Source organism: Sinohyriopsis cumingii, chromosome 3 (genome assembly GCF_028554795.1).
Source record: "Sinohyriopsis cumingii isolate HCF-2022 chromosome 3, ASM2855479v2, whole genome shotgun sequence".
Taxonomy (NCBI): domain Eukaryota; kingdom Metazoa; phylum Mollusca; class Bivalvia; order Unionida; family Unionidae; genus Sinohyriopsis; species Sinohyriopsis cumingii.
In genome coordinates, this window is record NC_142963.1 from 112,395,987 (window position 1) to 112,413,958 (window position 17,972).

At 32.8% G+C, this 17,972-nt stretch overlaps 1 protein-coding gene across 1 annotated transcript in view; it reads left to right on the forward strand.

The window, feature by feature from the left end:
* Positions 1-4,494: 4,494 nt before the first annotated feature.
* The window catches only part of LOC149803595 (U3 small nucleolar RNA-associated protein 6 homolog), a 254,661-nt gene continuing 241,183 nt past the window's right edge, over positions 4,495-17,972 (forward strand). Inside the window, exons 1-5 of the mRNA XM_089953343.1 lie at positions 4,495-4,745; positions 7,458-7,542; positions 10,021-10,062; positions 10,582-10,653; positions 15,607-15,627. Coding sequence (XP_089809469.1) covers positions 4,654-4,745; positions 7,458-7,542; positions 10,021-10,062; positions 10,582-10,653; positions 15,607-15,627 — 312 coding nt within the window. The 5' untranslated portion in view covers positions 4,495-4,653. The remainder of the gene's footprint in view (positions 4,746-7,457; positions 7,543-10,020; positions 10,063-10,581; positions 10,654-15,606; positions 15,628-17,972) is intronic.

The window sequence follows — 17,972 nt, forward strand, 5'->3', positions numbered from 1 at the left end:
TCTCATGACGTCAAAAATGTTTCAATGTCTCAATAAACTTGTAACCGTTTAAATTCTTCACCAACTAATCTTGAGACTGAACCGTGAACCAAAACTATCTACAAATCTAATCATACTTTTCATGGCTTACTTGTTTTTTTTTTTAAAACCACCCTTAGCAAGCTTATAGACAAGGAAATCCTTGCTAAATTATATATATATATAGTTTTAAATATTCAATCCTATAGAACATTCAGTTTGCACTTTTACCTTTCTTCATTTCATTTCAAAAGATGGCCTCCAAAAAGTCAAAGAAACATTCAATGACATTATTCATGCCACAAATGTTTATGTTCAAAGGTTTTGTTCTTTGGTAATATTCTCCGTACTGAATGTTTTCCACTTCTTGAGAAGACCGTTTCATATGTCTGATTATTAAATCCAATAAAACTTCTACCAAATGTAATGATATAATTTTCTGAATAATGACTTTCTTCAAATATGATTTTATAGAAACATTTATAAAAATATTGATTGTTATCACAGTAAATAATCTGTGGTCAATTACATATGTTTTTCTTTTTGTTATAATTCTTTGTAAATTTTGCTTACTTACATGTTCTTTCTCTTTTGGAGTCTGAGAATGTATTAATAGTACTTGCATTTTTTTCACTGGTTTGGAATTAGTAAATCAATAAGTGAAGTCTTCATCACTATTTTATTTATGTTTAAGTATGAATGATAATAAACCTCACCTTGTGTTGCTAAGGAACCCACTATCTAAACAGCTCCTCAATTTCAGAGTATAGTTAATGCTATCATCTTCATCTCTCTTCTACTTTTTTTAAAACTTCTTCAGTCTATCAAAATTTAGAATTTGCAATACTCCAAGTCACAAGCAGGTGATAAGTTTTATATTCTGGTTCATGACATGGATATTTTGCAATCAAAATTTTGTTTGTTTTGTTATTAGTTAATGGAAAGCTATTTAATTGAAGACTGCTTGTTATAATTTTAGTATGGGTTTTCTGTATAAAGTGTCAATGCTGATGAGTGACTATGTACCATGGTCAATATTTGTATTAATTAAAAGAAACAAAATGGCAATAATCAGTTAAACATTTTAAAAAATATTAAAAACTTAGCATATCAGTAGACCATACTCATCCAAAGAATTTTTAATTTTATTTACTAATGTTCATCAATATCCAAATATCCATCGGGGGACCTAAGCAAAAGAAAAGATGTATTTTATTTTAGAAAGAATAAAAATTATTCACTATACTTTCTTCAAGATGCCCACTTTACTGAAAAGTGGGAAAATTTCATACTTGGAGAAATGAATGTCATTGTTAAGTTCATACCCTACTCATTCAAGAGGTGTGGCCATACTATTAAATAATAATTTCGAGTTACCCTTAAATGAACATAGTGTTGACATAACTATTGGAAACCACAAATTTACACCGATAAAAATTTGTGAACCAAATAGGGTAAGTCCATATTTTTACCTTCAGATGAAGAAATAATATGTTGCATTTTCAAAATGATTATGTTACAATTGGCGGGGGATTTCAATGTTATGATGGATCCATATATAGATATTTTTAGTTATAATAATGTAAATAATCCAATAGCAAGAGAAATTGTCTTGGATATATGTAAAGGATATAAATTAGCACTTGTATTGAGGGAACATCATATAGGAATCTATAGGTATACCTGGAAAAAAAGAAGTCCAGAAAACAAGCCAAACTGGATTTTTTTCTGGTTTTAGGAAATATATTTACAGTTATTGAAAATATGACTGATTATTCTCTTGTAAAAACATAGATAGCTTTCCAAAAGGAAATCAAAACAAAAACATTCAGGAAATTTGATCATTTATTAAAAGACACAATATATTAGAAGAAATAAAGCTATATTAAACATCAATACATATGTGCTGAGCAATTAGATTCTTTTGAGATTATATCTTTGTCAGATTTTAAATGTGTAATAGATGAGCAATTTTTCTTTGAAATTTTTCTATTTGAAATAAGAGGAACAACAACTTATATGTATCTTTTTTTTCACCTCAAGACCAACAGGAAAAACACAATTAAATGCAGATGTAAGCAATTCAAAAGAGAGAAATGGTATTAGTGACATACAAGAACTGGAGGAAAAAATGAAAGAGAAGATATTAGGAATAAAAAGATGGACACAGTGAGGGTGAGGTCTAGAGCTATCTTAATTGAAGAAGGAGAGAAAATGACCAACATTTTTTGTTCAGTTTAGAAAACAAATTATTTAAGTAAAATGGTGCATCCTCTGGCTAAAGGCATTGGTTCCTTAATACAGTGTAGGCAGTCATCAAGTAATTTTAAATGAAGCAAAATTATTTTTTACAAATTTATATAAAAAACATGTGAAGCAGGTCCTGTTGATCTTAAAATGCTATTTAATTACCCAGACATCCCTGAACTGAACAAATTACAGAAACAACCTTAAATGGTCCCATGTCATATACAAAATTTACAAATGTTTGACATACAATATCTAATGAAAAAATCCAGGTTATGATGGATTCAGAGTTGAATTTATGTTTTGGAAAGATATTGGACAGTTCCTAGTAAGGGGTATGCCGTTAAGTTTGGGTATGAACCCACTAAATTATCTTTCACTCATTTCAAACTGGAAACACATTTAATTTCTTAATGTACCATAGAAAGTTGTTTCTACACGTAATGCAAGTAGGAATAAAATCATGTGTGACACAAATTTATTTAAGGATCATATGGGGTTTCTAAAAGGAAAGAACATTAGAAACTTATATGATTTAATGTTTTGCACCAAAACGCATAATAATCCTGGACTACTTGTTGTGATTGATTTTGATAAAGAATGTAACTCAGCTGTTTGGCCATTTATTGATAGTGTTCTGTATTTTTAAAATTTTGACAAACTGACAAGAAATTGGATCACATTTTGTCATTGAAACATCAAATTTAGTTTATTTATTAATAGTAAAGTCTCCAGTGTTTGTGGACCCCGTTGTGCATGAGTTATCGAGGGAGAGGTATATTACAAAACATTTTTGTTAGAAATGCATTAGATTTATGAATGCTTCATTAGTGAGGATGTTTCCTGGATAAGTGTTGATAGTTTTAAAAATTTAATTTCTTTTGCATTAATTTTATGCATTTTCAAAGCATACTTGCAGCTATATATAAAGTCAAATAAAAAAGTTATGATTAAAAAATGCCACAGCCTTTTATAAATATTGCTGTGTAAACCATTATAGAAAGAAAATCTGACATAGAAGTATATATGAAAAACTGATTGGAAACAATGAAGCACCAATTTCTGTTAGAAAACGGAGTTTTGAATTTGGTAATTTAGAAGATGACAACTAGCAGAAATTTTTCCTGTTACCAAATAAAATTTCAAAACATTGAAATCTTCGATGATTGCAGCTGAAAATATTACATAGACTATTGTCTATAAATACATTCCCAAAATAATCAGAATTATCTTAAATAAGTTTTGCTCTTTTTGAATGTGCAATTATCATATCTTTTTGGATAATCATGTAATTAGGATTTTTAATAAAATATATTTTGCCATGGATAGAAAAGTAAATGTAGTCATACAAATAATTCCTAATTCACAAACATAAATATTATCTTTGGAATTCAAGACAAAACTCTGATGATATTGCATGTACGAATCAGATAATTCTGCATGAAAAGCAATAGATTTATAAACATACATACTTTAAATTTTAATTGACAGAACAAATTTGGCTCAACTCAGAATGATTGTTCCTTTAAACTTTAATGTAGAAAAATATAGCACTTATAGAAAGTGTAAACTCTCATTGGAAATGTGGTACATGGGCATATAGGATTATGTGTATATGTGAATGTGCATATTTGTATATGTTTGTGTGAATGAATATGCCAATATTTGTACACTCCCTTATTTGTTTTGTAAAAAATGCCATACATAATGATATGCTATCAACAAAATAAGTATGTAAACAATATATCTTTTCCTATTTTCCATTTCCCCTCTCTTTTCCTCTTTCCTAGAGTGACAAAAATATTTGTCAAAAAATATATTCTTTGTTATTTTATGGTTTAAAATATTGTACCAATATGTGTATATATATATATATATATATATATATATATATATATATATATATATATATATATATATATATATATATATATATATAATCTTCAGATAGCCAATGATGGTAAAAGTGAGTTCCACTGAACCAGCTGCTTTTTTGTGGAGATTCCCAACCAAGAGCTCATACAATATTTTGGAGGAAGGGCAGCAATTTGTACAATAGTCTGGTTCCCTGACCTCTCTCCAGTCCATTTCTCTTTGTCATGAATAACAAAGTGGAGAGAGGTCAGGGATCCAGACTATTTGTACAGGTACTCTTTAGAAAAAGAGATTAAAAATCACACTGAATGCTTTGGAGTCACCTCGGCTTCGCCAGACAGCAACTGCATTGCGATGAAAGCTGAAGTAAGTCGAGTGACCCATGTTAAAGTTGAGTGAAGTTTAAACACGTGCATTTGTTGATGTTGGTGCATTCGTCAGTTTTGTCTGAAATATAAGTGTAAATAGAAACATTTTGTCACATTATACCGAGAAACAAGGAAAGAGGTCAGAATGGCGGAGTTTGTACAGCAGAGTATTGAGGAAATGATTCCTGAGATGGAACAAATGGAACGAGTCGGCCTGTTTACAAAAGCAGAGACAAGGTATTCAGTTGAACTAGGTCTACATGTTTCAGCAAACATAAACATTGTGTCGTTAGAGACAGAAATAACAATAACCAAATTAAATATAAAAGTGTTCGCATACATTTTAGATCGATAAAAGTTTGTCCATATATGTAGTCTATTTCATTGTCTCAAAGGAATCCATAGAAAGTCTGTCTTGTCCTCAGATGGTATTTGACTATGCTGCAAACTGTCACATGTTTCTGCGAGTGATATGTATTTATCTATTTTCTCATAAATCTTCCGACATTTTCTGGCATTAGGGTACAGATAGTTTCGTTTTACAAATTTACCACAATTACAGCCTCATAAATATTATGATTTTTTTAAGCAGCTGTTTTAAAGACAACTTAGTCCAACAATTTATGTTGTTGTGTGCGACTTATTACTCCAGAGCAATAGCAACGTGTCTTAACCTTATAGCAAATTGACTGATATATGGGAAAATTGCAATACATTGCTCTTGCCTGTGGATGCTGCTGCTTTCCACATATGCATCAGCAATTCACAGCTGCGATCAATAGCCGATGGATATACAGGTGTTCTGTTCTGACAGTGATTAATATTAAAAGAAGGAATGTTCTGATTGTATAATTTAAAATGAAAAGGGATGGAAAATTGTTGCAGCAAATTTACATATTCCTAACAATAAGACTTCATTCTGCTATTTATACATATAAACTCCTGTCAGTACAAACTGCAGTGCAAGGCCTTATTTATATTTACCAAGAAAAGACACTTTGGAATATTGGATATTAAATCTACTTATTAATAAAAATGAATGAAATAGAATGTCATAAGAATAAAACATTGGTTTAGTTCATTAAAAGCGAAAAATTACCTTGCAAAAAGAAATTATCTGGACACATGACTCCAGGTATACCTTGGCAGTTGAGTTGAAGCAAATCAGAGCACATATTCTGCTGATATTGTCAGCTATCCAAATATTGAGGGAAAAAATAAGGTTGGAATACTGTTCCTACTTCAGATCATAAGCTGGCAAAGATAACAGTGTCAGTGACAACATTTGTTAAGGATACAAATGGAAGTAGGTGCATATAATGAAATACAAGTTTTATGAAGTTTCGAGTGGTACATTTACTATCAATTTTGTCAACATTAATGTGCATTTCTGTTTTGCTAACATCTTTGCAAGCCAAGGTTCTGCTATGTTAACCAATCTACACCTTGGCGTATCAGTCAGATATTTCAGTACTTCATGTCAATGAATTTCATTTGATGCAGCGGCATACCACTGCATTATTAATGATTAAATCAAATTCAGGTTGTTCAGATTTTGCTTTGTATTTAAGTTACCATGACTGCCATTTTTTTTGCTCCCATGTCAACATGTCACAACGAACAGCTAAGCATCATAGGACTGAATTGTCCTTACAGGATAAAATTAGTCTGATCAGCGAGTATGAATCTGTGCTAAAACCTACACTGAAGAAACTTGGAAAACTACAATGAATTTGCACACAAAAACAGTAGTGAAAACAAGCTTTGTTTCAATAATGCTTGCAAATTTGACAAAATGATCTAGAGTGGCAATGGTTTAGCCAAGCTAGGGCCAAAAACTTTCCAATCTCAGACCCTATAATCAAAGAAAAGGCAAGTAATTGTGCCAAACAACTATACATTTTGGACTTTAAAGGATATAACATATTGTTTGACCATTGGAAAAGGTGCTATTCTGAAAAGGGATTTAAAGTTAGTGGTGAGACTTCTTGTGTCAATGCAGAGATTGTGGAAGAAGATCAGAAAATATTATTTTCCTAATTAAGTATTTAATTGTGACAAGACCAGGTTCTTTTTATATGCACTTCCTGTCAAAACTTTGTCAGTGAAAAGAGGTTTTGAGAGGTCATAAATCGAATAACAGTAATGATTGCTAAGGATGACCATTATTTGGCTATAACACAGTTCACATTAATTAAAGAATGATGCAAGAAACAACAGCTCTTTGCCATCTTCCAGTCAGGCTCTTGAACTGTAAACATTATAAATTGTGATTGTAAACATTTTGGAATATCATTCATAATTCCAATAGATTTAGATTAAAGTTGTAAAAGTACTGTATCTTATTCCTCAGATAGTTTTTGTGACAGGGACTGTCTGTCTATATGAAACAACTGTATTTATTCATGTGACAGGATACGATTTTCAGTAGGAACATATATTGTTCAGCTAATTTAAAAAAAAAAACATGTATCTAAAATAAAATAAAATAACAGCTTTCTTAAGTTTGTGCATTTTTTAACATGCAAACACTAATGCCTTCATAGGTGCATTCTCTCTCTATATCTCATCTGCACACACCCCCTACCAATAAAAATTTCGTTCCCAAGGCTTTTTGGTTTTATGGGTTTGCATTGTATATAGAAAGGCAGAGTGAGGTACCAGTATTTGTTGTCTTTTATGATGATTTTCCACTAAACATAACAGTGCATTCAAGCAGATAAACTGTTTAGATGTAACAAATCTCTCTTCTCTCAACTCCCAATAGTTTAAAACATGCAGGCAAATATTGTATAGTAAATTTATATTTCATAATCAACTGTTTTGTAATTTTCTCTTTTTTAACCAGTTTATGAATAATTCTCTTTAAATGTTCAGTCATTACAAGTTTAAAAGCAGAATTGTTTTCTGTTTAGAATCCTTGTCAGAAATATTTTTCTTTTTCATAAGGCAAATATTAAAGAAACGGAGAGCTTACGAGTACAAACTGCGAAGAAGAACTAAATGCAAAGAAGACTATCTTCAATACATTCAGGTGAGAATAAAAGATGTTTCTATTTTCTTGACAAAGGTGATTTTTATTCTTGTTTTTATTTAGAGGCATGAACTCCTATTTAGGGTTGACTAATAGAATTAAGAATTTTTATTAGCATATTCACACATAATATCTTTAGTTCTCCATCATCTGATGTCTACACACTTTGTATATTGCTTGCACTTGGGCAACAACAAAAATCTGTTGACTACATCTCAGACCCCTATTAGCCTTTGTGGATGGATTGCACTTGGTATAAAGAAGGGTCCTGTAAATTCTGGGCTCTAGTGGCCAAAATCGAAGTGATTGAAAAAGAAAATTTGTTTCTGGTCACAACAGTGTTCCTTTACAAATGTTTGTGAATATCTTACACATTCATTTAATATTGGGACCAAAAAAGAGTCAAAGGTGAAGGTTAGTGTGACTGAAAGAAAAGTGATTTTTGAATAGTATTACTTCTGAGACATTTTCCTAACCAGAAGTTCAGAGAGGGTTTGCCTTCTGTATATGGAAGAGGACTACAGGTATTTTTATACATACACACTAAATACCTTTAGCAAAGGTTGAGGTCATTGAGACCCTCTGGTTAATAATCACCAAAATCAACCATAGCCAATTAGCAGATGACTATTAAATGAGGTTGGCATAATCCATACCATTTGTGGGACTCTTGTATCTGTATCAAACATCCATCATAAATTAAATGGCTGTACCAATGAATATTTCCAAAGTTTGCTAGAAGCCAGACAACTAATAGAGGGCAACTTTTAACAGCAGTAATCCATTATTCTTGACTGTAGTCAACCTACAGTATTTACCATATATACTGGGACACGATAAAGTAATTTTTTTTCTTCCTGTCCCAAAACTTATGGTGAAACATTTTTTCTTCACCTTGATCTTATGGCCCATGACTTAAGAAATGAAATAAATTTGTATTGCATTTGTGCTCCCCCAATGCATGTTGCAATAAAATAGATAAACAAAACGCTTATCAGATAATAAAAAGAAAGAAACTAACCTTGTATTGTTATCATTTATTCCTTTTTTCAACATGAGCATTAAGAATAAAATATATCCACGAAATCTGTATATGTAGCATAGGCTTCCGTACTTGTATCACTTATGCCCAATTGCACATGTCATGATGTTCACTGACATGAACATTGAGAAACAAATTGTGTTTGGTTGTACTCAAAGGTTTGAATATGAGTGCAAGTGATGATCTTTTCGCCAGCACGGGTTACAAATGTATCATTACTATTTACCCACAGACATCAGTGCTCTTTTATATTAATTGTAACTACAGATGCTAAACACACAGAAGCCCAGATGGTGAATAAACTTGCAGTGAGAAGTAAACTCCTTCTTTGAACATACTGACAGGACATCAAAGACAGTTTATTTTTATTACAAAGCAAGCCGACACTTTGTTTTTTTTTGGATGCTCTGAAGCTGATATTTTTATCAATAGAAAGGTTTTTGGTTGGCTGTGATATGGAAGCTAGCTTTGGTTCCTTTTCACTGGTATTCACAGAAACTTTGCAAATAAATTGAAACAATGGAACAATTTGGAGATTCCGAAGATTTGGAGAAATAAAATCAAGTGATGAATGTGTGAAGGCCGGAAGAGAAGCAGATGATTTCGTTGACAATATGATCATTAACATGGATGAAATTCTAGTGTACTTTGATCGCATTCCTGGACAGACTGATTATAAGATGGGGGTCAAAAGTGTGAGAATTAGCAAGACTGGTGCAGATTTAAAAAAATCTGACTTTAGTCTTTGTAGTTCTGCTTCAGGTGATGTGTTGCCTCTTACAGTGGTATGAGAAAGCTAAAAAAAAAATATTCATGCACTGAAAGAATGGATCGTACATGTGCAGGAGAGGGGTTGTACTGATGAAATGCTGCTGCAGTGGATTAAATAGTTTTATCTCAAGTACACAGTTTTATATTTTTAAAAATAAAATTTCAGTTGGAGTGCATTTTCCAACATGTAATTTTCGAAAGAGTTAAAAGGTGTCCCACAACTTATGACTTGAAAAAAATGACGTGTTCCAGAACATACAGTGCCCCTAAAAAATTACTTTTAAAATTAATTTATGGTGTCCCAACAAATATGGTGTCTCAACATATACAGTAAATACAGTAGCTTTTCTTATCTTTCTCAGGATATGGATTGGTTAACCAATATAGTAATCATTCATGTCAGACCTAGAGTGTTTAATATTTGTGTGGATGGAAGTAGCAAGCAGTCTGATAACTGTTTGAGAGTGTATTTATATTTTATGTCATTATAACACTAGACCTGCGACTTCAGTTCCATCTTGTGCATATTAAATTATTTTCACATGCAAGTTTTTGAGTTGTTTTATGTGTGATATATATTTTATTTGAAAGTGTAGATATAACAGTCCAATATATTTTGTGCAAGATTATATATAATCAAATGAGACTTTTACTTATTGTTTCAGTATGAAGTCAACCTATTAGGTTTAGTAAAGGAAAGAAGAAAGGTAAGTTTGCTTCATGAAAATTGACACAGTTGTAACTATTAGATGATTTTTAAAAAAAACTATTTGGATTTAACTTACCTTGGAGAGGTGGAATACCACTTTATCAACAGTATACAAAATTATTGTATTGAGCTTCTAAATAAAAAGTGGCTTTGCTGCTGATGAGATGTATCATCAATAATTATTTAAATTTTCATCGTAATCATGGCTCAAACGTAGTAGTGATTGGGTGACATAATCACTTTTGTACATGAGACATCGCTTGAACACACCAGGAAAGTGAAGATGACTTTTCCTTAGCAGAAATTGACAATTCACAATTATTGATGTTTTACTGTGACCTTTGTAGATAAGACCTTTCATATGGCAGCCATCTTGAAAATCATTTTGTTACTTGAATGTCTATATCTATCTATCTATATATATATATAGAGAGAGAGAGAGAGAGAGAGAGAGAGAGAGAGAGAGAGTTTACAAGTACGTGCATTGACAATTTTTTTTATATTTTGCCTATTACAGAGGACTGGTTACATATTTAAGAAGGTTGAAATTGACATTTCCATTGTACAGAGGATACACAAGCTCTTCAAGGTATGGTATGCTTTATACAAAGTACTTATCATTACTTCTTACCTATAGGATAGGATCTGTACTGTAGTCCAAACAAAAATATTCCCATTTCTGTTGGCCTATTTGTTAATTAATGATTGGATGATTACATTAATTATGGTCAAATACTTGTCAGAGATATATACCATTTGAAACGTGAAATGTTTCAACATAAAAGTTTCTAGATGAATTTAAGTCAGCTTTGAAAACTATAGATACTTGACAATGAGGTTATAGATACTTGACAATGAGGCTATAGATACTTGACAATGAGGCTATAGATACTTGATAATGAGGCTATAGATACTTGATAATGAGGCTATAGATACTTGACAATGAGGCTATAGATACTTGATAATGAGGCTATAGATACTTGACAATGAGGCTATAGATACTTGACAGTGAGGCTATAGATACTTGATAATGAGGCTAAGCTTGGCACATGCAATTGAATTGCATTGCTGATGGTTACTGCTTAACACGTTCCAAGTATTTTCCACTGTAGCTGGAAATGGGAGAATCCATTAACATTTAAACTTCCAGTTATATTCCATTTTTGAAGATGAAAGAACTACAGAATCAATGGATTCTTGCTGTATATTGTCACGAGGGACCACTTACCAAGATAAGGAGTGATATTTTTATTGGTTGATCAAGTAGCCATTTCTTGTAAAAGCTGTCTTCAACAATCTTTATTTGTGGTATTTTTCATGTAACAAACAATCAATCCAAGAACAGCCAGTTTTGGTTTTTAATGCTAACTCATATCTTAGTTTATATTTTTTAACATAGTGAAGTTAATAATTCATGCACCCACTCACCATCCCACCTTGAAACAGCATCTCATAGTGAAGTTAATAATTCACATGCCCACTCACCAATCCACCTTGAAACAGCATCTCAAGATTGTGCTGAGAAGTGAAACATTAATGTAATGTTTATGAATTTATATTGATCAGTTTTTACCCTTTCGCAAGTTTTTTTAAATATTGATATTGGTGTCAGTACCATATCAGGTTCTTGATAATAATAATAATAATAATAATAATCATCATCGTGATGTCACAGTTGCTGAAGGTAGCATATTTTGCACATATTATTCTGTATGATTTTGTAGGAAAATGTAAGAAACATTCAGTTAATGGAATCTAAGCAGTACCAGTGTCATTAATAGTTACTGCACATACAGAACATTCATAGCTTAGAACATGTATTATAAATGCTTTGAGGAAGAGGTTGAATATGCATATATATTAATTGTTGAAAATTAGTTTCAGTAGGTATTACATGAGCTACTACAGGACTATCTGCATTATTTCTGTATTCTTCTCTATCCATGTTAGTATGAGTGGTGGTACCTTGACAGTCTGATTTTAATTAACCTCTTTCTTTGTCCTTCACTCTGCTTCATGTAATAATGAATGGGATATCTTGATGGTCTGATTTTAAGTACATTAGGGTGAATGATGTTATGTGCTGTTTTATGATTCGTTTGCCCAACTCCCTTGCTTAGCCTCATTTCTGTAATATATGAATATTAATGATGATCTTATTAAAAACGGTCTGTTGATGTGGAAATGAGAATTTTGAACACAGATGTCATTGGAAAGGAGTTATGTCCCTTGCCATATCTGTGGTTGAAGCATGTAGTATGAATGTCCATCCATCCATCCCAATGATCAGTCTGCCATATATGGTATTACATGTACTTGCTTATGAGTTGGGTCCAGCTGCAAGCAACATAGACCCTGATATGCTATTGCATAATGTGCTGCCAGATTGAGGTCTTGTGTGTTGTTTGTTCTACTGATTACTCCAATAAACTCTATCCACGCAGATCTAACATTTAACATGTACATTATTTTATTTCTGCTCAACTACTTATGAGTACTTCATGGATTGAAACTAAATGTTAGGAGGTTTTATATTAAACAAGACATAAGTCAAGCTGTGTTTTATATTCACAAGAATTAAATAAAGTTTGGTTTTAAATTCATGAGATTTAGGTTTTCAGGTTCTCAGAGTCTAGTTTTATATTCACAAGACTTAGGTTCAGTTGGGTTTAATATTCACAAGACTTAGGTTCAGCTGGGTTTTATATTCACAAGACTTAGGTACAGTTGGGTTTTATATTCACAAGACTTAGGTTCAGTTGGGTTTAATATTCACAAGACTTAGGTTCAGTTGGGTTTTATATTCACAAGACTTAGGTCCAGTTGGGTTTTATATTCACAAGACTTAGGTCCAGTTTAGTTTTATATTCACTAGACTTGGGTCTAGTTGGGTTTTATATATACAAGACCTAAGTTAGGTTGGGTTTTATATTTGCAAGACCTAAGTTAAGTTTAATTTGGGTTTTATATTCATAAGATCTAGGCCAAGTTGGCTTTTATATTCACAAGACCTAGTTCAAATTGGTTTGTTACAAATATTAACTTTCAAAAGAGTGTGAGGGCTCTGGTATTATAAACTTCTCTATAGCTGTTGGACCCATTTTAATCAAATATTGGTATAGAACAACCTGCCTTGAAGGCAGAAGTCTTGCTAGGATATTAAAACTAGGAGTCCAGGACTCCTATTTTGGGAATAACAGGAGTCCCACCAGCTAAAATTGCAGTCCTCTACCAGAAGCATATTGGGCATACCTGAAGTGGCTAAATTTCCAGATGAGTAGTTGCCATTTAGTTCAATTTTCTAACGTCTTTACACCACTGACATATAGCTGTTTGTCCATTAGAGTGAGAGTGAATTATGTAAGGCTATGGAAAGGTCTTATTCCAAGCACTAAGCTAGGCATCACACATAGTGTTCCATGTGAAATATCAGTTCTAGCAATTTCTAGCACTCTGTTAAATCTCATTACAATCTTCATTAATTTGCCATTTAACCCCAAAATACTTATCTAAATTTGCAACAGCCTTCTGGCTAACTCTCATCATGTCTTGATTTCAAGGTCACATGCACTACTTATTCGGCTACACTTGGAAACAGACACAATAATGAAAGCTAATGTTGTTCATTTGATGTACTCTTCTTATACACAAGTAGATGACTGGATCTTTAAACCTCTGAATTCAGTCATTGTAAATATCAGCACATTTTCTCACCACTCAGCAGCTAGTCAAGTCTTTGAACTTGCCACCAAGCTATTAGGTCATGTTCTTTTGATGTACTCTTACACTGACATGTACATCTGGGGGTCTTTCAGGCACTGAATTTTCTCATTGTAAATATCAACACAGCTAAAATGATCAATTGATCAACATATTTTCCCACTCAGCAGGTAGATGAAGCAGGATTGTCAAGCCCTTGAATTTGCCATCCAGCAACTGCGTGCATACAGAGAACTCCTGCATAAGTAATTTTTTTTGTCCCAGATATAAACAAAATTGTGTCCAAATATGCATTATTAAGCGTTTTTGAGACCTCTGGAAGGGCTTCCAAATTTCTTCTTTAAATATGTTACCCAATCATAATACCTTTAGGAGAACTAATACCTTGCAAATCCAGCCCTCCAAGGTTAAAAATTATTAGCCAAGGAGCTAAAAGTTGCCTGTCCACATATATGGCTGTTAAATAGATTGATCCTCTCATGATACAGGGATTGCTGCCTAGTTTTGTGACTACTTATTACTTCTGCTTTTGCCAAGCTGCATGCTCTCCTGGCAAGAACTCTTACATTCCAAACCAATAAGAATTGTGGAATTATTCTACCTTGAAGCAAGTTTAAAGGGTTTTCTCTTCAAAGGGAAGAATACTCCATCTGTAATTTTACAACTTTTTCTTGATCATTTCTTTTGATGACTAAATTTTTTGTTTTTTTGTAGAATTTTAACTTGTTTGTACTTACACATTAAAATGACCCTTCAGTGAATGTATCCATATAGGGAGTCATTTGCCTTTCCTTCAGGCATAGACCAGAAGCGCTCATGGGATTGTCAGTTGTCCATTTTCTGTCTGTCTGTCCATTAGATTCTTATTGCTACTCCTCCTAAACTACTTGGTGGTTTGCTGATTGTGTGGACCAAATATTCCCTATCTCATCCCAACACAAAGAACTGGACAGCATCATGCAAGATAAAATGGCATTGTTCCATCATGACTGGACTCAGACATATGTCTTAGATTGCAACAGGTCTTCGCCACAGTTGATCTTACCATTTATGCCAAAAGACAGAAGGTCCTTCTCCTTTATGCATACCCCACACCATACAGGCACTCTCATGGATCAACATTCCCTGCACAGTACCATTGGTCAATCAATGCGCCTGATACCCAGTTTTTTGTCCCAGTACATACGGGCTATTGATGGACTGAATTATCATGCCTTTACCATTTAAAAGGAGCACTTGCTTAGTGATCATTTATAAGTAACAGTATCCCAGTCAGGAACTCAAGTGATCATTTATAAGTAACTGTATCCCAGTCAGGAACTCAAGTGATCATTATGGCCTGCCTTTTTTTAACAATCTTTAGCTTTGTCTCTGATTACACAGGAGGTGTCAGGATGGGAGTGTCACCTGTGATGGCCCTTACTTTCAGTGCCAAGAACAGGCTCATGGGAAATCAGGCTTTTGTGCTGAAACTCTACTCTGGATACTTTATCTCATGGTACATCTACAGCTTGGCTTATGAAGTTAGGGCACTCAGCACAAGCATTGTATCCAAGCCTTGCCTGCATTGCTAACCATAGAAAATGGAAAAACCTGTCTGTTGTCTGTCAACAAAGACCTGTAATTGACCATGTATCTGTGAATTAGCATTAGTGGATAATAACTTGCATAACAAATAGAAAATATGGTAGCATGTAATTAGTAGTCAGCTAGCTTTTTCTTTGTAACTCATTTTTTAAAATAATTTTTCATAGTGTTGAGAACTTGGCCTCTGACATATTCTTTGCTCTGATGATTGATGCAGTGTTTTTTTTCTTTTTAGTTGGCACTGGTTCGATTTAAGGTAAGATTGCATGATTTGAATATTTTTGGATAAAAAGCTTATTCAGTTTCTTGAGCACTAATTCAATAGTTGGGAAGAAATGGCATACATACTTTCTTTCATTGTAAAACAGAAGGAAGTGAAAATCCTTGGGATCCTAATATGGGATAAATTCTGAGCTCAAGTAAACTCTGATGTGAGGAATTAAAAAAAGATATTTATGACTTTGAACTAATGCTATACTTACACTTTCCAAAGTATTTTTTATAAGTTGTACAATAATAATAATAATAATAATAATATTATTATTATTATTATTATTATTATTATTATTTTATTTTTATTCAGTCAAATCTCAATGCTTGGGATCAAATTAAAATATTAGACTTTGGTTTTCCAAGGTTTTTGTTTGTTATCTGAGAATGAAAATGTGATCAGATATTCCAGTATGTGTACATGGTTGTTAGTTATACTGGTCACTTCATATTATGGGATGCCCTGTTTTCCATCATCTGTCCCATTGTTGTCTGTCATCCATCTGTTAGCACAAGTTTGTTATTTCTCACCCATGTGACAGAGAAATATAGCTGTTTTGCTAACCTTACTTTTCTTATCTCAGTCTAGTCATCTCATTCACTATGTCCTTGCATTCAGAACTATTTTATAAAAAGAAACCCTTGTTGTCTTCTGCTGTGGCTGACGTAGTTGTTCTAAAATCAAACAGCAACAACAAATATATAACAAAAACATTGTAACTTAATGTATATCCATCTTTGAGAACACACCATACAAAAACATTTTGAGAGAGACAAAGACACATGCATAGCTTTTTGATATTATGCTAGTTCGTTCCACACAGCATGGTCAATTTTATCCTATATGCAGGCCTAACTCAACACATTTTCAGGTCAGCATCATTAAATGTAGCTGAAGCTATGTAACTAGTTTTAAATACTTCGTGTGAAACATATTATATACCGTTAGCTACATTTAATAATGCTGACCTGAAAAATGACTGCTACAGATAGGATAAAATTCTCAATGCTGTGTGAAATGAACTATGACAGAAAACACTGATCCATGTACATAGACTAAATACCTATACATTTCATAGCCTCTCAACTCTCTTAACAACTATAGAAAACTTAGTAACAGCTAGAAAATGTGTTATGTCAAACATGCTTTTATTTAATATTGTTAAACATCTCCATTTTGCCCCAGTTGAATAAAAAATATACCTGTAATATTTAATGACAAATAATGCACATACAGCCAGAAGGAATCATTCATCCATCAACACATTAATCCATTAGCAAATTTCATGACAGCACTTGCCATATTTCTAAGACAGAAATATAAATTTTCAAAGAATCCGTGAACTTGAAAGTTTAGCACATGGTTATCCGCCAGGGTCCATATTTGGAGGGTCTTTTATACACAGGGGTAATTTTACAATCAATATTAAGGACAACACAAGTAGTGTCTGTCACAAACAGTTTCACCTTCTCCAAAGAAAAGGAGTTATATACGATAGTGACACAGATCACTAATTACCCGTGAATAACCCAGGCATGGACACTTGTGCTACATGTAACTTTTTGTTATAATAGTAGCAGCTACTAGCCTATACACTACAACATAGGTGTAGGCCCAGTATCATTTCATTATTTACAATATAATTTTCTAAATTGGAACTGATGAAAATGAAACATTTTCTTGTAATAAATATTAACTGTTTATTGTTTATTTCATATAACATTAATATATTAAATGTGACAATACCTCAATAATATGCAATGTTTTATGTTATTTTGTTTGGCTTATGCATAAAAACTGTACTTTGGATGACAGGGTCATGCCACAATCCTCATGAACTTACTTGTATTAATGCACTGCATGTAAACATTGGCACGTGAACTATATTGCAGAAGTGAGAAGTTCTTTTTTACTTTAAAGAGAATTATTGGGTGAGAAAATGAATCTGCTTTGGGGTTTGGACCGAGACAAGGAAATCCCAGTCGTGGGCTTGTCTCTCCCGCATCGGCAAGCCTCGTGGGGAGACAAATAATGTAACCCCTTGACTGGGATTTCCTTGTCCCTGTCCAAACCCCAACATAGATTTTGTATTTCTACTCTCAAGAAACTAGTTGAAGGATAGACATGAAATTTACACATTCATCTCAAAATCTAGTTGATTCTAAATGAACATGGTGCCATGTGACTGGCACTTGAAATTATTGTTATCACTACTTCTTCTGAATGGAAAGTCATATTGATATAGATCTTTCACCAAGAGACCAATGTCTCGTTGCATCTTAAATGAAAATGTTGTCAGTCATACGTCTGTTATAGTGGCTAGTCACAAC